Genomic DNA, 22,055 nt, shown 5'->3' with positions numbered 1-22,055 from the left:
GGCCTCAATTCCTCATCTGTAAAATGAGGGGGTTGAATTATTTAGTTTCTAAAGCTCCTTCCAGCTCTAAGATGCTGTGCTAGAAAATGAGAGAAATGTGAGCCTTTGGTTGCTATGATCTGAAAATATTTTGAATGTGGAGAATCAAATTGTACAGCAGCGCAGGAACAAAATAATATGTTAATGACTAAGAAGATTGTATTTAATCCAATGGCAAACAGCAGAGCAACTACTGCTGGTGGTGGTGATATGTGTGTGTGTGTGTGTGTGTGTGTGTGTGCGCGCGCGTGCGCCTTCCTTCCTTGAGCTCAAACATATATTTTAAGTCACTGATAAAGTAATCGGGCCTCTGGAAGCCTATCGTACTCAAATACACACACACACACACACACACACACACACACACACACACGTGCGCGCGCGCGCATATACCACTTTAAAAGGGGAGAAGTTCCACCACCGCTGTTTACATCCTTGTTGTATTTTGGGTGGCTTTTTTTTTTTTTTTTTTAAATAAATTTTTGTCCTGGTAAAGGTATTGGATTAACAACCCCTGGAGGCCTCTGATCTCATAACTGGGACATGTGGGCGTGGGCTGGGAGCTGGGGGTTTTATAAGCATTGCGCTTTTGCACACCAACAGCCCCCTCCTCAGCCGTCGCAATCCGGCCAAGCAGCACGGCCCGGGACCTTCAACCTGGTCGTAGTCAGATCGGCCACCCCAGAAGCGAGCTCGGGGACCCTACCAGCGGGGGCGGAAAATGGACGCGCACCTGGGGACGTGTCTGGCGGGCCCGGTGGCAGGAAGGGTTAGGCCCCCAACCTCTCTCTTGCCAGAGGTTCGGGGCCAGGAGGCGGAAGCGGGTCAGAGGCTGCACGTGGGTCTAACTACGGCCCGGCTCCCAGTTCCTGCCCGCTCCCGAGCTCCCGCCCCGGGCCGGGCCCCGCAGGCCTGGGCCTCGCCGCGTCCCCAGCCGAGCCCCGAGGTCGTCCGCGCCGCTCGCGCCCCGCAGAGGCGGAGGGCGCGGCCGCCCCTCCCCGCCCGACGGCCGCTCCCGCGACTCGGGCCCGCGCCGATTGGCCGCCCTCGCGGCCAGGTGAGCCGCCCCGCCCCTCGGCGGCTCCAGGTGCGGCGGCGGGGCCCGGGCCGCGGCCGGGCCGGGGCCGGGGCGCCATGGCCGAGTCCCAGCTGAGCTGCCTGGACGAGGCGCACGTGAACGAGAGGGTGACCGAGGCGCAGGCCGCCTTCTACTACTGCGAGCGGCGGCGGGCGGCGCTGGAGGCGCTGCTGGGCGGCGGCGAGCAGGCCTACCGCGAGCGGGTCAAGGAGGAGCGGCTGCGGGACTTCCTCTCCAGCCAGGAGCGCCAGGACCTCCGCGCCGCCTGGAGCCCCTACGAGGATGTCGCCGCCGCCGCCGCCACCGCCGCCCGGGGCAAGAGCAAGACCAAGGCCAAGGCCCCGGCCCCCGCCCCGGCGCAGGCCCGGGCAGAGCCCGGCGAGTCCCTGGCCTACTGGCCTGACCGCTCCGACACCGAGGTGCCCCCGCTGGACCTGGGCTGGACCGACGAGAGCTTCTACCGCGGCGTGAGCCGCATCACCCTCTTCACCCACCCGCCCAAGGAGGAGAAGGCGCCCCACCTCAAACAGCTGGTCAGGCAGCTGATCCAACAGGCCCAGAAGGTAGGCCCCGCCCCCGCCCCCCAACTGGTGGGACCCGCCGCCCCCCCAACGCGCGGCCCTACCTCCCGGGCAAGGCCTGGGCAGGCCGCCCTGACCAGCCTCTGGAACACGGGCCGAGTCCTCCCTAAGCTCCTAAGGCTGGTGAGGCCTGTAGAGAGAGCATGGCTGTGAACGCGTCCGACAGATGACAAGGTGCTGGACAGTTGCTTGTCATCGTTATTAGAGTCCAGAGGCGCTGGCTTTCCTCCGTTCGGTGTTTCTATTTCCCTGTCCAGGTTCTCTCCCCAGCCACGAAGAGTCAGGGCTGGGGAGTCCTGTGGTAAAATGGGCCACTCAGGGGTCTTGATAATGACCTAAATGCTGTCCAGGGGTTGACGGAACGTAACCGTGACCATTTTCTCTTTTGCTCCCCAGTCAACCGCAGGAAGCGTGGCCTGGCCTCCCCACCCCCAACCCAGCCATGCTGCTCTTAGAAGGCGCCCCCAGAGCCAAGGCTGCCCCCGCCCCATTCACACCAGGCTCTGGGTTGAATGAAGGTATTTTGAGCACCTACTATGTGCTTGACTGTGCTGGGCACTTTGACAAGGCAGGTCTCTGGACTCAGCAGATAAGGAAAAAGCTCCCACTTATCATGTCTTGTCTGCCTGGGGATTGAAAGGAGGAAACGTTTCCAATGGGGCTGGTTAGAATACTGGTGGGGCCAGTAATCTGTAGGCAAGGGGGAAGATTTACTCTGTGCCTTTGGTTAGGGGGTCCTGGGTGGGGCATCCAGATAAAATATAAAATGTGCCGTTAAATTGGAATTTCAGGTAATCGACAGAGTTGTTTTGTTTCTTTTTACTACTATGCAGTATGACTCAAATATTGCATGGGACTTATTGATGCTAAAGTTATTCACTGTTTATCTGAAATTCAAATGTATTGGGGACATCCTGTATTTGTATTTGCCAAATCTGGCTCCCCACACTAAGATTTGTTAAGAAGCATCAGTGGCCTCTCCTAGTTCAGAATATACAACAGGAGTGACTTGCGTTCATCCTTTTTTTTTTTTTTTTTTTTGGCTGTGGCATGCAGTGGCTTGATGTGGGATCTCAGTTCCCAGACCAGGGATTGAACCCAGACTGCAGCAGTGAAAGCACTGAGTCCTAACCACTGGGCCACCAGGGAGCTCCCAGGGTTCATCATTTCATCATTTTAGTTCAACTTAATGAATGTGCTTGGAGTCCTGTTACCCCTGGATGCTGAACGGGCCTATGGAGGAAAGATGAACGGGGAAAGGCCAGTGGTGGCTCCTCTTCCTGGAAGGCATGATGCAGGTAGCTGGCTAGACTGGCTGCCAGAAGGAAGGGTTACCTTTCACTCTTCTTGTTTCCACCCTCCCTCTCTAAGGAATTCCAACTCATCTGCCTGAGCTTTCTTTGTATATTGCATTCTGCAAAAGAGAAAGGCAAGTTTGAACAGAGGAGGAGAAAGGACATGTGTGACAATACTATGTGGCAGGCTGCAGCTGGGATCAGGGGTCAAGTCTCACTAAAAAGCCTTGATTTATTAATACCTAATATGTGCCGGCTGCTGTTCTGATTTATCTGCATTTTTTCTTCTTTTGCTTTTCACAACAACCGAGTAAAGATGGGCATTTTCCTTATTTGGGGATTCAGAGCAGTCATGTTACTTGCTGAGTCAGGATTCAAACACTAACGTTCTTCCTCTTAACCGCTTGACTGGGACTAGCCTGGTCATAACCTGGGGTGCAGGTTATGCACCAGTTACAAGAAGGGAGACGGGGCCCTGCCCACGGGAACTTCTAGTCCCAAGTGGGAAGTCAGGAGTCTCCTATGCAGTGGAGTGTTCTTAACCCTTTAAATGTTTAACAACAGATGGAGTTCCCCTCGTTCCCCCTAGCGGAAATGAATCCAACTAGGAACCATGAGGTTGTGGGTTTGATCCCCAGCCTTGCGCAGTGGGCTAAGGATCCGGCATTGCCATGGGCTGTGGGGTAGGTCAAAGACGCAGCTCATTGTAGGCCGGCAGCTACAGCTCCGATTCATCATCCCCTAGCCTGGGAACCTCCATATGCTGAGAGTGCGCCCTAGAAAAGAAAAAGACCCCCAAAATATTTAACAACAGAAACTTCAACAACTGTGAACCAATCCACCACATCCATAGTAAACTCGAGATTATTTCCTGAGTGCCTACTGAGGGAGGTAAATTGCAGAGTTGAAAGGGGAGAGACAAGGAAACGGGAATGGGCAGTTTCTCCTCAAGAGACTCAGCACAGGGAGATTTTTGCTTCAAAAAAATCAGCTTTGATTGGCACTCACATCCGAGCAGCACCTTCTTCCCAAAGATCTGGTGAAATAGGACAGAGAGGTTGCCTGTTTCACAGGTGAAGAAACTGAGGCCCAAAGAGGGAAAGGGGCTGGCCCAAAGGTCACGTGATTGGTTATGGCCAGACCCAGAGGCCTAGCCTCTGCTCTCAAGGCTACCCCTTCTGACCGCTGCCTGCACCGCCCCCGCCCCCGCTTGTCCACCTGGCAGGCCGCCCTCCGTGACTGGTACTGTGGAGCCTCCCCTGGCGCTTACCCCGAGGGAGGGAGTTTCCTTCATCTTCAGGGAGAGGCTGGCTGCTGCCAGGCTGGGAGCCTGGGTGGGACGGCCCGAGATGGTTTCCGGGCAGAGACGCCTGTGAAGGGGGCTCAGGGGGGAGGACCAAGTGCACACATCCGACTGCGGGCCGGACAGAGTTTCGTATTTTATCTCATTTATTCCTCAGCATAACGTTGTGAGGGGCTGTCATTTTTGTTCCCAAGTGACAAACAGGAAACGGGGGCTCAGGAGGGTCTGTGACTTGCCCACAGGTGCAGACCAGTGAGGGTGTTGAACCTGGGCCCCAGGAAGGCAGAAAGGAATCTCCCTAGGGGAACACGTTGAAATTTTGTGTGGGGGCTGGGAAGGAGGGGCAGAGGGTGGTGGCTGGTGGGGGAAGCAGCCCAGCGCGGCGGGGGCCGTGGGACCACGTGGAGTGGGAGGGGGCCTTGGAGTTCAGTTACCTGCGCTCTGGTGGGACGCACTCCTGGCTGTTCTGGAGAGCCAGCATGGAAACGCTTGGCCCTGTTTCCTTGTCGGGTGGGGGTTTTTCCTCCTGTCTTATCCCCCTTCGGTGATCTGCTTATTTTAGTGTCACTGAATGATGAGCTTGACATACTGCTAAAACTACGGCAGAAAGGGTGCCTTCAGGGACCCCACAATAAATCCATGCCCTGTCCCCTGCTGGCAGAGGACCAGGGTAGCTTGCTGCTGGGAAGGGGGTTGGGGGGGTGCAGTCTTAAAGCAAGACCATGTGTAGATTAGGAAAGGCCTGGTTCTTATTTACAAGGGCTGAGTGAGCGGACCGAAGGATTGCAGTGTGCAAGGACAGTGCACGTGGTCATTCCACAAATATTTTGAGGTTTACTGTGTGCTAAGCCCTTTAGTAGAAAACAGACATATAAAACACACCTCAGCTCTTAAGTAGCCTCATAGTCTACTAAGCCGTCATTTTAATGCAGAATGTTGGGTGCTCAATAGAGGCGTGGCTTGTGGGGGGAAGGGTCACTAACCCAGCGCCTGGACCAGGTTAGGGGAGGACCTTTGAGGCCAAGGGCCCGTCTGCAGGCCTGTCTGCAGGCGTGTTTGAATGCAGCCGCAGGATGAGCATGTACCAGGCATGCACCCATCTTTGCACCCGGGCTCCCTTCTGACGGGCAGCATCCATTTTTGAGGCTACTGGGAGGGTTTAGAGAGTATTGCTCGTGCTTCAGAACTTACCAGCCACCCACCTCAAAGTCTGACCCTTGGCCCCTGTACTCCTGGGCCCTACCCTCAAAAGGCACCAGCTGCCCAGCTCTTCATTGCTTACCACAGCTTCGGCACCCCCCCACCCCAACCGGCAGTGTTTCCTTTGAGCCTCAGTAACTGCCAGGCAGAGGATTATCTTCCTGGATATAAACCCAACCTGGGAGGGGAGGCCAGGAGTAGGTAGCATTGATTAACCGGGAGCTGCTCCTCTTCGTTCCTGTTGCAGCAGGAACAGGCCCTGCTGGTTGATGGCCCAGCCCTACCCCATTTTCATCTGTCAGTGGTTTGTCCCTTTTCTGGCTCAGAGGCCACCTCTTCCTTGGCACTCTATCAAGTTTTCAATCCAAAGGTGACATTTTGTCTTCAGACGTGGCTCCTTGTTTGTGCCACCTGTGTGCCTGGCACAGCCCGATTTAAGGGTGCCCATTTTCTCCTCGAGGACCAGCCACTTTGGAGGATCTGAGACCCTCCTCCACCTCACCTCCGTCTTCGTAGGACCCCAGCCATCGCAGGTGACCAATGATGCATTTCAGTGATTGGAAACTGTCTCCTGTTGGCCACCTGCCCCTCTCCATCCCTCTGGGGAAGCGTCTGGAGAATCCCCAGCTGAACTGCACCTACCAGGGGACTCTTTAATCCCCACTGTAACAAGCTGGCTGTCTGGCAGCCCAGAGAAGAATGCTCTAAATTGGGAGGGGGCGAGCAGAGGGCACTGGGGAAAAAGGCTCCAGAGCAGCCTAGCAGCCTTGGTTAGAACAACTCAGTACCCACGCCCAGGGGGTATGGCAAAGTCTCAGAGACTCTGCTCACTTCCCCAGGAGGCTTGGCTTTGCAGGTGGCAGCCTTTGCCACTGAGTTGAGCCCACTGACGTCCCCTTCACCTCAGTCAGCTCTTCCTTCATGCAGACACATCCAGCAAAGAGTACCCAGGCGTTGTGCTGGGCATGGGGATATGGACATGAAACAGATGCAATAAAAAGAAAGGGAGATGGGGTGGGCAGTAGGGGGGAGGGGACAAAAAACATTTTACATGTATAATTTTTTTAATGTTACTGGTTTGTGAATTCTGAGCCTGATGATAATTCATTAGCTACCTCACCACCTTGTTTGAGAGCTGGTCCCAGTTCTTGCCTGGCTCCTAACACCCTTCCCTTCCATGTCAGAGGCTTGATCTAGAGCTTCGGAGCTGCCTTTTAAAAGCCTGATTTCACTCTGCAGAGCAAGACGGGGCCTGTCAGGGCAGCCCATGGCCTGAGGTCTGACACACGGTCCCCCTTGCCTAACCCGTCTCCCTCCATGAGTGACCATTCCTCATGGGCTTTATTTTCAAGATGCAGGGCAGTTCCAGAGTCCTTGTCCCCTGAGGCTGGTGAATAATGACACAGCTGCAGTTCCAGGGACTAAGCACTTCACTGCCTTCTGAGATCTTGCCTTGGCCTGTCCCTGCATCCCTGCCAAGCCCCTGGAGCTGTGGCTGCTCCAGTCTGAGTCTCTCTTCTTTATGCTCAGTCCCTGATCCCAGGAGCTGGGATTTCTGAGCCATGGAGATCCAGCTTCATGTCAAGGACAGAGAAGGGACTCTGAGGTTTCTGTGCTGATCGGGCTACTTAAGAACTGTGTTCCTTTGGGTAAATCACTTCCTGCTCTGGGACTCCTGATCTGCATAATTGGAGGGAAACACCTAGATTTCTGGGCAGGTTTTGCAAAACAAGGAAGAAACCGTGTGAAAGCTAAGGATACTGAGAGAAAGCATTGTGCAGGTAGATGTCAGCTGTCCTGGAAAGGAGCTGCTGCTGTCCCTGTCCTCCCTGGGAACCAGGGGCAGAGGGGTGGCTGAACTGCCTCCAAGACGCAAGGCTGGGGGTTAGTCAGGACAGTCGGGGGCCAAGCAGGTGCGCAGGTGCTGCTTCCTGTTTCCTCCCTGGAGTGAGAGCAGCTGCCGACCGCCCTCCCTCCCCCACCTCACGTTTATCTGCTGACCTTGATTGACAGCGTTCGTCAGGGTGGCTCTGTCTGCAGGGCTAAGGCAACTGAGTCCTCAGCCAAGGATCTTCTCTAGGCTCTGCCATGGGCAGAGACAAGGCAGGAAGGCGTGGAGGCTCCCCAGTTCCTCATCCCCACCGCCCCAGTGTGTTCTCCCTGGACTGTCATCCAGAAGGGCCTGGCTGGCGGCACCGGGCCAGCTCAAAGAGCCGGAGGGCAGTCTGGAAAGATTCCTCAAGAACTCAGGCTGGCACGGGTGGGCAGTGGGGCATGGGGGGGACAGGCTGTGTTTCCATCTTTGGAGAAGAGGGAGGCGGAGGCTTGGTTCCTCTGAAACCTAACGCTCTAGGTCCTTGAAACTCCAGGGAGTTCAAAAGGAGACCGCAGGGCCTCAGTAAAGGGCCTCAGTAAACCAAACCTTCTCTTGGTTTCAGCCAAGTTTGCTGGGCAGTTGGCTCAGGAGGCCAGGCCACTGCCAGGGGAAGGAGTACACAGTTGGCAGCCCGGAGCCTGGGTGGCCTCATTCTTGCTCTGGCTCTTTCCTCCCCCGCCAGGTGACCTTTGGCAAATCATTTGACCTTGCTAGGCCTCCAACTCTGCATCTGTAAAATGGGGAGAGTTCCTGTCTTCCTGCTTCCTTTTGCGTGATTACTCTGAGACCCTAATGCAAGACTATGAGACAGCGCTTTGAAAAAGATGAGTAATAGATACAGAGAAAAGGGCTTTATGGTGGAATTCCCGCTGTAGCACAGTGGGTTAAAGGATCTGGCATTGCCGCAGCTATAGCTATGACTCGGATTCAATCCCTGGCCCAGAAACATCCGTGTGCCTTGGGCATGGCCATAAAATTTTTAAAAAGGGGGATTTGTGTGAAGAGAGGCTAACATTGCTGAAAGATCAGTGTCTTCAGCACCTAGCAAGGGAAATGGGGTTTCTCCCAGAGACTCAGGGAAAGCACGAGGCCATAGATCTCATAAGAGGCTAGCGGGGATTCCACCAGGTCTGAGTTCAAGGCTGTGTCCTTCTGCTCCAAAGGCAGGTTACTGTGGGGGATTGCCCCCGAGGCCACCTCTTTCCTCTAAAATTCCAGAAACAGGAGTTCCCGTCATGGTGCAGTGGAAGCAAATCCGACTAGGAACCATGAGGTTGCTGGTTCAATCCCTGGCCTCGATCAGTGGGTTAAGGATCCAGCGTTGCTATGAGCTGTGGGGTAGGTTGCAGATGCGGCTCGCTCAGATCCCGAGTTGCTGTGGCTGTGGTGTAGGCCAGCAGCTGTAGCTCCGATTGGACCCCTAGCCTGGGAACTTCCATATGCCGCAGGTGTGGCCCTAAAAAGCAAGTAAATAAATAAATAAATAAAATTCCAGAAACAGTATACTTGTTTCCAGTCAGGTTCTGGGGAGCTCGCAGACCAATTCTGGACACCAAGAGGTACAGGTCCTCTTTGGTCCAAGTGCAAGAGAAGAGTCTTTCCGCCTGGTGGCACTGGCACAGGTGTCACCAGGAAGCTGGGCCTGGGAAGCTTCAAAGGACCTATGTTATCCTCTTAATGGCCACTTTCTGGCCCCCTGGGCTCTGGGCTTCACTGCCAAGCTGAGACCTTGATGGGAGTCCCAGCCGGCCTCCCCACCCTGTGAATCCGGGTCCCCTCCTCCAGGATGCTGCCTCCCTGCTTCTCCTTGGCTGGTGACCAGACCCCCCTCCCTTTTCTCAGAGTGTGCAAGGTGTCCAGTCTGGGGGAAGGAGTGGAGCAGGACAGAGGACCAAGGAGCAGGGGCGGCTCCTGGCTGACCACCTGCCTCTGCTCCTGGCTCTGTTCTGAACACCCCCACGCAGGCTAAGTCACTCTAGTGGTCCCTGCCTCTCCCCTCCCCACACCTCCCACCCCAGATGCCAGGACCAGCCAGCCTTCGCTGGGGCTGCCGCCTCCCCCAGTTTTCTTTTCCCTTCTTGGAAATTCATGGAGACTCTGGACTTGCTAATGATCCCAGAATCTTAGTCCATGAAAAGAGCCTATGGCTTTTCTAATTAGCAGTCCCTCTGGCCGCAGTTTCTGGTAATCTGTAAACTCATCCCAGCACAGCGCACCATTGGGCCCTCAGTACTGGTGGGCATGTGGGAGACGCCAGATAAATGCTCCTTTTGCTCTGTTTTCTAGCAGTGAATCAGCAGAAGTTTGGGCTGTGGCGAGAACCAGGGCTCTTCACCTTTCTGAGGGTCTTTGAGCACCCACTGTGCTTGTCCTTAATCCCCCTCCCTGGAGAGTTCCCAGACTTCCTGGAGAGTCCCCACAGTTGCTTGTTCATTCAACATGTTCCCCTGAGGACCTACTATGTGCTGGGTTCCAGAAATATGCAGATAACAAAATGTGAACCTTGACCTTAAGTCTCAATAGGGGAAATAAAAAAGGAAATAAACTGGAATTCCCACTGTGGTCCAACAGGATGGGTGGCATCTCTGGAGCACTGGGACACAGGTTCGATCCCGGCCCAGGACAGCGGGTTAAAGGATCTGGCGTTGCCACAGCAGTGGCATAGGCTGCAACTGTTGCTGGAATCTGAGCCCCGGCCCAGGAATTCCATATGCTGCCAGGTGGCCAAAAAAGAAGGAAAAAAGAAAAAAGAAAAAGAAAGGAACGAAAAGAAATTGCAGTACAGGCGGTGGCTGGGTGGGGGCGGGGGGCACCACGGGGATGAGGGGTGGTAGATAGCTATTATTTGTTGAAAACTTAAATACCAGACTATGCTAGCCCCTTAAAAATATATTATTTCATTTAACTTTCACAACAATCTAGCAGCTTTCCATTTTACTGCTGGGAAGTAGTGGAGCTGGAGGGGAACTGAGCTTGTGCCTGATTCCCGCTGAGCTGCAGAGGCGCAGAGGCCCCCAGGGAATTGACAGCTGAAGCAGCCAGTATTGAAGGGAGGGCGGGCGTGTGCATGGCCGGAGGCCTGGGAGTGCAGACTCACCCTCTTCCCCACGCCCAGGCCCTCCTGACTGCCTTCCCCTCCACTTGCCCCTCTGGGGAAGGCCTCCCAGGTAGCATCATGTGACAGTGGCCACCGAGGTATCTTACTGCTTCCCAGAAAATCCGGGCAGACTGCCAGGTCCAGTTGTCTCACTCATGACGGGTCAATCAAGAAATACTTGGAAGGTGTTTCTCGAGGCCCCCCCTCCTTCTCCCCCATCCACTGAATGGTGCGCAGAGCTCCAGGCCCAGGAACCCAAACCAGCAGCTGATCCTAAAAATCATCTGTGTCTCTTCATTGGATTTTTTTTTTTAGCAGCTGATTTATCTTCCTAATTATGTTTAGCTTTAAGCTAATGTTAAAATGAGCTTGCATTAGATAATTTTCACTAATTAACACCAACTTAGTACAGGGGCAGTCATCCCGGGAGCACGCCGTGGGGCAGGGAGAAGCTGGCCTAGGATCTTAAAAAGCAGTGCTCTCTCTGCCTCCTCCCTGGGGGAGCACGTATGGTTCTTCGCCGCTGAATTAGCTCCCCTCACTCACATGGGCGCCATCTGCTCTCCTCTGGAGAGCCAGCCCCAGTCTCCTTTGGAGCACCCCCTGCATCAGCCTAGTTGGAGTATGGGTGTTGAGAGCACCTCATAAAGATCAGATGGACAGGGAGTGAGCCCCAAGGGTGCAAAGTGGGGAGGCACCACCCGCAGGGTCGGGAACGGAGCTGGCACAGAGGCCCAGGAGCTGGGAGAAGAAGTGGCCTGGCTGGCGGGCCAGCTCCCGAGGCTGCCAGCACACAGAGGGAGGCCGGTGCTTGATGGTGTCTAATGAGTGAGCCGGAAGCAACGGGACATGGCCGCAGACAGCTGGGAGGCCTCAGCTGACACTGGCTGGTGGGCTGGGGGCAGCCTGGTCTCCAGGCAGAGAACAGGACCCCAGGGGTGGGCCAGGGCTCTGGTCCAGGCTGCTTCTCAGCCTCCGGAGGGAAGCCGCCCACTGCGGAGGTGCTCTGTTTAGACATTTACTGTGTGTCAGGTCCCACGCAGGACAGCATGACAGGCCTCTGTCCCCGCCACACACCGTGTGTTCAGACAGACGGGCCCTGAGCCAACACGCCTCCTGGCAAGGGCACACACTGCCCTGGGGCTGGGGACGAAGACGAGAATGAACCTGGGACAGGCTGGGAAAGAGTGAAACAAGGACCTCGATAGAGAAGGGGTGTTCCCATCACCTCAGGGAGAAGGAGGTGACAGCGTGAGTTAAGGCACCAGGCTGGGGTGTGTTAGGAGAACAGGGGAACCTCGCCTGGTGTGTCCACTGTCAGGGGAGGGGGCGCTGGGCACACACGAAGGGTCAGCGAGGCTGAGGTCAGGCGAGTGTCTGGGCAGGGGAACAGCATGATTAGGGTTGGTTTTTTGGCTCCACCTGCCAAGTGAGGGACTGACCAGAACTGCCTAAACCCATCTCCCATGAAGCTGCTGCTGGGCACCCAGCACGTGCCAGGCGCTGTCGGGAGGAAGCACAGCACTGGGCCGTCATGGGCACACCCCATGCCAGCTGCTCTCCAGGCATCATTGCCTTTCTCGGCAGCCTCACAAGAACCATGATCAGCCTCACTTTATAGGCAGTGTTCCGGGGGGTCACGTCTCACCCCCGGGGACCCTCACTCCAAGGCTGTGCTCCCCCCACTGCAGTATACGCTTGGACTGTGGGGATTCAGTGAAGGGAATCTGGAGTCTGGGGAGGGAGGCCGAGAGGTGGGTGGGGGCAGGGCACACAGTGTCTGCCCCCCACCCCCCACATACCCCGGTGGCCGCGCAGCCCTCCTCTCCTGGGCTCTCCTCTCTCTCGGACCCCAGGGAGCGTAGCCCGGGAGCTTAAGGGCAGGCTTTCTCCGTCACTGTGCACATCCTCCCCCAGCAGAGATCGGATGGGGTCTCTTGCGGCCTTGATGATGAAAAAAGTCTGTGCGGTGACCCAACGCACGGGGCGCCCTTCCCCGCCCCCCACAGTGAGGTGTTTCCATCCTTCAGCAGCACCTCTCTGGGCTTGGTGGGTGGCGGCTGTGCTGGTCGGGTCCCCAGCCCAGTTTTCCGGCGGTGCTCAGACACTGGCGGTGCTCGGGAGCAGGGCCTTGTACAGACTTAGGTACATGTGTTCGGCTTCCTCCCTTAACTGAGCCGCCCGGTTGGTTCACGTCTCGACCTTCCTGGAAGTGCAGCACTGCTCGGGCTTCGGTCACCACCCCCCGCCAGGCCCGCTGGGCCTGTGATCAAGCAACAGGAAACATCTCCGCCTCCATGTCTGCGGCCAGTGGCAGCTCTGCGCAACTGGCTCCCTGGGAGTATGGCACCCCCACTCTGGCCTGGCCTCTCCGTCCGTCTTGTCCCGCCTCTGAAGTGAAGCCCCTCTGTTCTGGATTCCATCCCTGAGAAGAGGCCGCCGGCATCCACTGGCACTGTGTCCCCTGCGCCGCCAGCATTATCTCATTTAATGCGCAGAACAACCCCGCGAAGAGGTCACCCCCCTGTTTTAAACTGAGGAGACTGGGGCTTAGATGAAATGACTCGCTCAGGGCCACTCGACTGCTGAGGTTTTCTGCTTCCAGATGGTGTATTCTCTTCCAAAGGGTGATCCGTCCACCACCTGCACTCGGCTCACCTGGGGAGGGGGGTTAAAATGCACTCCACTGCCTCGGATTCTCTGAGGACGGGGTCCTGGGATCTGCTCATTCAACGGGCACACCCCACGCGCACCCCAGCGTTCTTCCTGTGCTCCGGGTGGACAACCACTGCCCTGCAGACCTTGATTGCTCCCTGGGGAGGTGAGAGACGGTGACTCCGTGGGTGGGGGTGTCTGAGCCGGATGCTGGCTGGCCCACCCAGCACTGCCCTCCATGGGGAGAGGGAGGACTGCTCTCTGTCCCAGACAAAGGCGACTCCCCTGGGAGGCAGCAGGGCCAGCTGCTGCCCTTCCTACCCCAAGGGACCTCAGAGCTGTAGGTGTGGTACTTGGCCCTGTTCACCTCGTAGCCAGTGAGTTTAATGGCCCCTCATAACCGCACCGCTTTTCCATCGGATTTCATGGGCATGATCTCTTGTGAACCTCCAGACAGCCCTGGGAGGCAGGCAGGGCAAGCCTGGGGGGTAGAAGTCGGGCAACAGACTCGCATGGGTAATTAGCGGCAAAGTGGGGACTAAAAGTGCCCTCCCTCTGTCCCCAGGAAAAGTGACTGTCACCAGCATACCCCTGCGAGGAACATGCTTGGCCTGTGGCTCTTGCTGTTTCCCACCATGGGGCTGAGTGGCACAGGGGTGCATCTTGTCGGCGGCTGCAGCTATACCCAGCCAGGGCCTGGGCTCCACGTCAGCAGAGCTGGGGAAAGCAGTGAGGGAGAGGGTGTGGTATTTATTGTGCAGCTCTGTGGATGCATCCTGGCTTTGTGTGATCAGAGGTGATCTCAGGTCCTAGCCAGAGTAGAAGTCCCCAGAACCTGCTGTGACCACATCACCTGGCTGGGGGACAAGCTATGGACTTGAGTCAGAAGTCCCACCTCTGCCAAGACCCAGCTGGGAAACGTGGCCTCAGGACTGGGCTCTAGCTGTTACATTTCCTCCCAGCTCTGAAGGTCTGCATATCTGGAATGTCCTTCAGTGCATGAGCCAAGTACAGAGACTGCAGCCTGTGCCCTGCACTTGAGCCCGGCCCAGGGGCTTTGTGGGGCTGACTTGCAGTCTGTGCTCCACTGACTGGCTTGATTCCACCCCTTTGGCAATCTGCACGAAGGTGCTGTCTGTACGTGTTGGTGGCAGCTTCCTGGCCTGGTGTCCCTGGAGTGGTCTTCTACCCCTTGGTTAAGTACTGTCCTTACTCGTGAGCTGGCCTCTCCTTTAAGACCTCGGGAGGGTGGAGCAGAGGTAGAGAGACCAGACCTGCTGCTCGGGCAGCAGTCTCAAAAGGTGCCCACTTCTTTTCCCTTCGCTATGCCCTTGAGGAGAAACTTCAGCTCTGCCTTCCAGCAGGACAATCTAACAGGAATCCTGCTCAGCGTTCTTTTTTTTCCTCCACCACAGTGTCTAGTCATTAACGAAATAAAAGAGACAACTACAAAGCTAGGTCCATACCCCACAAATAAAGACATGAAACAGCCTCCATTCAATCCACAAACATGGAGAACAGACTTTGTGTTGAGATGTCCCCTAAGGGTGGAGATTCTGAGAGAAATTCGATGGTCCCTGCCATCCAGGAGCCCACAGCCAGTAAGGGACAAAGCCATTCAGCAGATGTTATAATAAAATGTCAAAATATTTGCCCAGAACACAAGGTGGGCAGGAAACAGGGAGTGTGAATGGCGCTGGGCGGGGAGAAGTTCAGCACGTTCTTGGCTAAGTCCCGAAAGATGCGTAGACTTTCCTCGGCCACATGGGACAGATAGGAACCGAAGAACTTGAACTTGCCTGATGTGGCTAATGGTTCTCAAAGGGACGGGGGTGCAGTTTTGCCCCCAGGAGACATTTATTGATGTCTGTAGATATTTTTGATTGTCATCACTCAGGATGATGCTACTGGCATGCTACTAAACAGGACAGACCCCCCCCCCACATACACACAAAGAAGTACTGTCCCTGGAGGGTCAGTAGTGCCATGGAAGAGAGCTCATCCTGCACAGCAGAAAGCAAGGGGCAGCCATGAGATGGCCTGAGATGAAGCTGGAGAGGAGGAAAGGGGCCGTCACAAGGCCCATCAACACCGAGTTCGGGAGTTTGTCCATGGGACCCACCCGTTCATCTGTCTGTTGTGTGGGTGGATCACTGCTGCAGAGAAAGGATCGGAATGGAAAAGGAGAGATGAGTTAGGAAGCTGATCCAGAAGTCCAGCAAGAAATGAAGGGGGTCTGGAATTCCCGTCGTGGCACAGTGGTTAACGAATCCAACTAGGAACCATGAGGTTGTGGGTTCGATCCCTGGTCTCGCTCAGTGGGTTAAGGATCCAGCGTTGCCATGAACTATGGTGTAGGTCGCAGATGCAGCTTGGATCCCGAGTTGCTGTGGCTACAGCTCCAATTAGACCCCTAGCCTGGGAACCTCCATATGCTGCGGGAGCGGCCCTAGGAAAGGCAAAAAAAGAAAGAAATGGGGGGGGGGCGGCCTGAGCAGTGCAGTGGGAACATCAAGGAGCCCACCCAGAGAAGACACACGGAGGAGGCAGGACCTGCTGGACTCGGGGGCCCATCCGATTTGGTCGCAGGGCGAAGGTAGCGGCCAGTGGACTCAGGCTCTGGCCACGGTGACTGAGAGGAAGTTGACTCTGGAAGCCAGGCGGGGGAGCACAGCTCTGGGGTGCAGAGATCGGGCAGTGTGGGATCCAGTCTCCAGTCTGGGTCATCCAGACACACCGGGGGTGCCAGTCTGGGCTGTCAGAGCAGAATTGCGGTGGAGCTGAGCGCACAGCGGTGAAGGTGGAGTCCTTGATGTTAATTTTGTTAATCTAATGGTAATTAAGGAGTCCAGGGAGAGAATCGGAAAAGCTGGCAGTTTAATTAAAGGTAAATGACAGATGGAGAGGAATTCTGAGGCTCCCTAAGCCACCCCTCCACCCCTCGCCCCTGAGGCCGGACATCAAAGGAGGGGACGGTGGGCCACCCAAACCCCCCGCTGCGAAGTGTTATCAGAGCCTCTTTGCCAGCGCCTGCGACAGCTTCTGAACACTCCTGCCACCACGAATTAACCTCTCTCCCCAGGTGCGGCCCTTCAGTGAATAACCAGGTAGAGGATGCTGGGAGCCCGCGGGGGGAAGGGATGGCTTTTCTCTCCTGACGGAGTCCGGCTCCCGGGCTCTGGGCCTGTGACGTCCCTCTTTGAAACCCGATTTTCCATTTATACCGGAAGCCTTGAAGTTAGCTTTGGCTTGGGGGATCATGTGGCACATTAAACACCGGAGAGGAGAGGGTGGGGAGCTGCTTTTCCCGAGCCTAACGCTGTGGATCCAAATGTCAAGGCGGGCCTCAGAGACCAAAGCCGACGGTGATTATCACCTCTCCTGCACAACGAGATTGCAGGAGGCGGCGAGCAATTGATTTTTTTCTCCTACTACAGATATTTCACTGCTTAATTGGTAACGACACAGATGGCTGGATCTCACCAGGGCGCCACAGACCAAGCCTCCCAAAAGCCAGGCCCTGGGGAGGTGGCTCTCCCTCTAGTTGTGATGCTCTCACAGCACATCCTCCTTGGGGATAGGGGGAAGGGTGAGCTGGCTCCCTGCTCTTTCTTTTTCTTTTTCTTTTTTGTCTTTTTTTAGGGCTGCACTTGTAGCATATGGAGATTCCCAGGCTAGGGGTTGAATCGGAGCTACATCTGCCGGCCTACACCACAGCCGTAGCAATGCGAGGTCTGAGCCACGTCCGTGACCTACACCGCAGCTCACGACACCGCCAGATCCTTAACCCATTGAGTGAGGCCAGGGATCAAACCCACAACCTCATGGTTCCGAGCTGGATTCGTTTCCACTGCACCCTGGCAGGAACTTCCCTGCTCTTTCAATTACAAAACAAAAGCAAGAGTGGATCCAGAAGCGCTCTCCTGAGCCAGTCAAGCTCCCAAGCAACATGTGGAGAGTCAGCTCTGAGCTGGACACTGTGGAGAGTCTGGAAATGAGCAAAACAGACTCTGGCCTCAGGCAGCTCTTGGGAGATAAGATATCAGGAACCCCGGATATGGTGGGAGCTCTGTTCTCCCAGATGAAGCCTGCCGTGTCCTTTGAAAACCCGCCATGATCCAGCCCCATCCCAAGTACCTACCCCACATCTACCCTGAGCTGTTGCAGGCTGGTTATTTGTTTGTTTCTTTCTTTGTTCTGGACCTCAAGTGCAGAGCCGATTGTGCACCTCAGTTCATGGGCCACTGCCATCACCAACCCAGGGAAGGCCCCTCTTATTTGATTCTCTCCTTCCCGCGAATCCCCTTCTGCTGCCGTAGGCAGCCATCCTCATGTATTCAGTGTATATCCTTGGATGTGTCAGGATCCTTGAAAACCATGAAGAGTTATTCTATCAGTTTTGTGTATGTGTGTAGGTTCCTGTGTGTTTCTGGTCTTTCTATTCTGTTCCATGGTCTTTTTGTCAGTTCCTTCCCACTTCAGGACACAGTTCTTATTACTTTGGCTCAATGATACATCTGTCTAGTAGGACAAGTGTCCCTCTTTAGCTTTTCTTTTTCAAAATTAACTTAGCTATGGTGGATCTTCATGCTCCCTCAGATCTTAGAAATATTCGAACTCCTCAAAAATTTTTACTGAATATTCATTGGAATTGCATTCAATTTTATTAATATGAGGAGAACTGGATTTTTTTTTTTTTTTTTTTTTTACCCTGTGGTATATGGAGGTTCCCAGGCTAGGGATCAAATAGGAGCTGTAGCTGCCGGCCTATGCCACAGCCACAGATCCGAGCTGCGTCTGTGACCTACACAAAAGCCCATGGCAACACCGGATCCTTAACCCACTGAGCAATGTCAGGGATCGAACCTACATCCTCATGGTTCCTAGTCAGATTTGTTTCCACTGTTCCATGGTGGGAACTCCAGAACTGGATTTTTAAGGCATTAAATCATATTATCCATGAAAACATTTTATCTTTTCATTTATGCAAAATTTTAAACTGTCCTTTAATAGAGTTTTCTAAATTTCTCCATAAGGTATTAGTTCCTAAATACTACATGCTTAAATTGCAATTATTTATTTAGTTAGTTATTTTGCCTTTCAGGGCTGCACCTGTGGCATGTGGAAGTTCCTAGGCTAGGGGGTTAAATCAGAGCTATAGCTGCCAGCCTACTCCACAGCCACAGCAACATGGGATCCAAGCCACGTCTCACCCTACACCACAGCTCATGGCAACTCTGGATCCCCGACCCACTGAGTGAGGCCAGGGATTGAACCTGCATCCTCATGGATACTAGTTGGATTCTTTTCCACTGTGCCACAATGGGAACTCCCTTACATTGCAATTTCCCTTTAAAAAAAAAAAAAGAGTGATTATTACTGTAGTTGAAGAACATTATAGGTTTCTGTAATTTTTTTTTTCTTTTATCTGGGAATCTTGCTGAATTCTCCTATTAATTCTTTTTTGTTTATTTGTTTTTTGTCTTTTTAGGGCCGCACCGGTGGCACGTGGAGGTTCCCAGGCTAGGGGTCCAATTGGAGCTGTAGCCACTGGCCTATGCCACAGCCACAGCAACACCAGATCCAAGCCACATCTGTAACCTACACCACAACTCTTGGCAATGCCAGATCCTTTAACCCACTGAGCAAGGCCAGGGATTGAACCCAAGTCCTCATGGATGCTAGTCAGGTTCATTAACCACTGAGCTATGGTGGGAATTCCCTCTCCTATTAATTCTAATAGTTTTTCCTTTGCATTCTAATGAGTTTTTAATAAAAAATAATCACCTCTAAATACTGGTAGTTTTGTCTCTTCTAATCCTTCTTATTTCTTTTTCTTGTCATATTGCATTGGTCAGGACCTCCAGTACTTGTTAAACGTCAGTCGTGTTAAGTGAATATTCTTGACTTGCTCTAGACTTAAATAGGTCGCCACTAAAGTTTCTCTATTAAGTGTATTTTAGGAAGGTTTTTAGTAGATAACCTTTATCACATTAAGGAAAGTCCCTTCTATTCCTAGTTTTTTTGAGAATTTTAATCACATATAGGGATATCTAGTATTACAATACTTTTTTAAAAACTTAAGATAATATCTGATTTCCCTTCTTTGACCCTATAGATGTTATAAATTGATACATTTCTGCTCTTGGATTATCCTTACATTTTTTAGGATAAACCTTACTTGATTATGCTGTATTATATTTAATTCACTTTTTTAAACACTGAACTATAATTGACATGTTTAATTCATTTTAAGTGATTAATCCATGTCATTGTCAGTTTCAAATTCCAGCAATGTGTAAATAGTCCTAATATTCTTTTTACCATTTTTGCTATTTCTTAAACAGTAAGAGTTTCATAAAAAGTAAATTTTTTTAAAAAGTCTGTAGTTTTTTCTCTTTTTTCACTCAGTGTTTTATTTGCATCTCTGTATTTCAGTCATGCTTGTCCTCAGTGCCTTTGCTTGTGCTGTGTTCTTTACCTAAAATATTCTCCTCCTAGGGCCCCACTAGCCCATGTGACACCTGTGTACAGATTAGAAAATGGTGTCTCTTTCTCAGGCAGGCACAGCTCCCAGTTACCTGCCTCAGCCAGTGCCCATGTGCAGTGCACAGCCTGCACACCCATGCATGGCAAACCCTGCCCACGTCCCTGCCTGCTTTTACTCTCTGCTCATTTTTCATGGAAACCTTTCTTGTTCTCTCCGGCCTGAAGGTAATCTCTCAATCTCCCTCCTCTCTAAGTCCCTCCTTCTCTTCCTCCCACCCCCCCCCACTTTGAACTCACATAACATGTCATTTGTGCATCTCTAAAGGCATTGATCTCGTGTTACCTTATGTCTTACATATTTTGTGCAAATGTATTATGTTCCCACGAGATTAACCCCTCAAAGTTAGAGACTCTAATTTATTTCTCTTTAGAGCCTCCCTTTGCATGTGGGGCTCAGTAAATGTTACTTGTATGAATGATTGAGTATTAAACGTAGGAGCTAAGAAGAGCCTGAAGTGATATTGTGTAAACGGCGGTGAGGGTGGTCTTTAGAGGTGGAGATAATGGTAGAGCACGTGTGAAGGGGATGGTGATGATGATGGGGTGATGGTAATGGAGGGTGCTCTTATTGAGCTAACATGCGCCAGGCACTGCGCTGAGTGCTTTCATGGCTTATCTCCCTAAGCCTTCCCAATAACCCTTTGAGATAGGCGCTACTGTTAGCTCCATTTTGGTGCCAAGGAAACTGGGGCACTGATGAGCCAGCAGTGGAGTTGGTGTACCAGGCCTGGTCTGCCTGCCTTCAGAGTTCTGGCCTTTAGTCACAATGATAAGCAAACTCCTTCGACCATCCAGTGGCACACATTTATTGAGGACTTAACTGCATGATCAGGCATTGCGTTTGATGCTCACAGATGTTATTTCTAATCCTGATGCCAAATGTATAAAGCACAGGGTATCCCCACTTTGCAGATGAGGAAACAGGCTCATCAAGGTCACATAAATAGTAAGTGGTTGTAATCCAATCTCTTGGACCCCAAAGCATGCCCTTTCCTCTACATCATGAGCGCAGTGCTCGGGGCCTATAAGAAAACCCTGTCACTGGAGCACAAGAAGGTTGGTGTAGGAAAATAGAGGATGCTAAGGTCAGAAAGTCCTCAGGCTGCAAAAGGCCTCACCTTCCAGCATGGATGACCAGGACTGGCTTTTGGAAGTCAAGAGTCCTAGACGGGACCTTGATTTGAGGATTGCCTGGACACCTGGAGGTCCACATGTGTGCTCAGGGAAGCATGGCGCTTTGCATAGCTGCAGGGAGATCAAAGCACCCAGATCTGCAGAGAACGTGGCATCTGCGCAGATCTGCAGCTTGTGGAAATGTGCAGCGCCTGCCTCTCAGTGACTGTAGCTTCTTGAGCCTGCCTTGTTTCCGTAGGGCACCAGGCCCAACTTTGCTCAGCCTCCTGGATCTCCCCTGATAGGAGCTACTCAAAAATCCCCAGGGCGGGGCGAGGATTCAGCAAGGATGCAGTACAAGCAGGGTGGCCTGCTCCCTCTGCACCGTCTTCATTTCCCAGAGCAGAGGGCCCATCTCCTGGGCTCCAGTGTGCCCAGAGGTGGGTAGCGATGTGCAGAACCCAGGAGGGGTGCAGATGGCGTTTTTGATGCTTGGCTACCACCTACCCCAGCCTAGCTGGTCCTGTGGGCCGTGATGTGACTCTAGGTGGGGGGTCATCGTGTGCTTCACGAGTGCCCCTCCCCATCCAGGTCATCGCTGTGGTCATGGACCTCTTCACCGACGGTGAGATCTTCCAAGACATCGTGGACGCTGCCTCGAAGCGCCGGGTCCCAGTGTACATCATCCTGGATGAGGCAGGTGTGAAGTATTTCCTGGAGATGTGTCAGGGCCTGGAGCTCGCAGACTTCCGTATTCGGGTAAGTCGTACCCCTGGAACAGGAGGCGGGTCAGAAGTGGGAGGGAGGGGAGTTCCTTTTGTGGCTCCGTGGTAACAAACCCAGCTAGCATCCATGAGGATGCAGGTTGGATCCCTGGTCTCACTCAGTGGGTTAAAGCATCTGTCATTGCCGTGGGCTGTGGTGTAGGTCACAGATGTGGCTCGGATCCCACATTGGCTGTGGCTGTGGCTGTGGCGTAGGCCAGCAGCTGCAGGTCTGGTTGGACCCCTAGCCTGAGAACTTCCATATGCTGCAGGCATGGCCCTGAGAAGCAAAAAAAGAAAAGAAATGAGGAAGGGAGGGCTGCCTCTGCCCCTTCCTCTGCCGCCTCTGCAGTTCAGGGGCCCAAGTGAACGCATTCCTAACCCCTTTCCGTCTGTCTAAAACCTTGCCTCGTGAACCGATAACCCTAAATTACGTGCCCAGCCTGCATTTTATCCCAAGGCTGCTGAGGCTAAGGAGCCAGGTCTGGCCCGATCCTGGGGGCTC

At 53.6% G+C, this 22,055-nt stretch overlaps 1 protein-coding gene across 1 annotated transcript in view; it reads left to right on the top strand.

Annotated features, from left to right (window-relative positions):
• The window catches only part of FAM83F (family with sequence similarity 83 member F), a 33,767-nt gene continuing 12,821 nt past the window's right edge, over positions 1,110-22,055 (top strand). Inside the window, exons 1-2 of the mRNA XM_005663777.2 lie at positions 1,110-1,680; positions 21,378-21,545. Coding sequence (XP_005663834.1) covers positions 1,174-1,680; positions 21,378-21,545 — 675 coding nt within the window. The 5' untranslated portion in view covers positions 1,110-1,173. The remainder of the gene's footprint in view (positions 1,681-21,377; positions 21,546-22,055) is intronic.

This window comes from Sus scrofa, chromosome 5 (genome assembly GCF_000003025.6).
Source record: "Sus scrofa isolate TJ Tabasco breed Duroc chromosome 5, Sscrofa11.1, whole genome shotgun sequence".
NCBI classification, from domain to species: Eukaryota; Metazoa; Chordata; class Mammalia; order Artiodactyla; family Suidae; genus Sus; species Sus scrofa.
The sequence above is the reverse complement of the archived record's forward strand: the minus strand, read 5'-3'. Positions and strand labels throughout refer to the sequence as shown.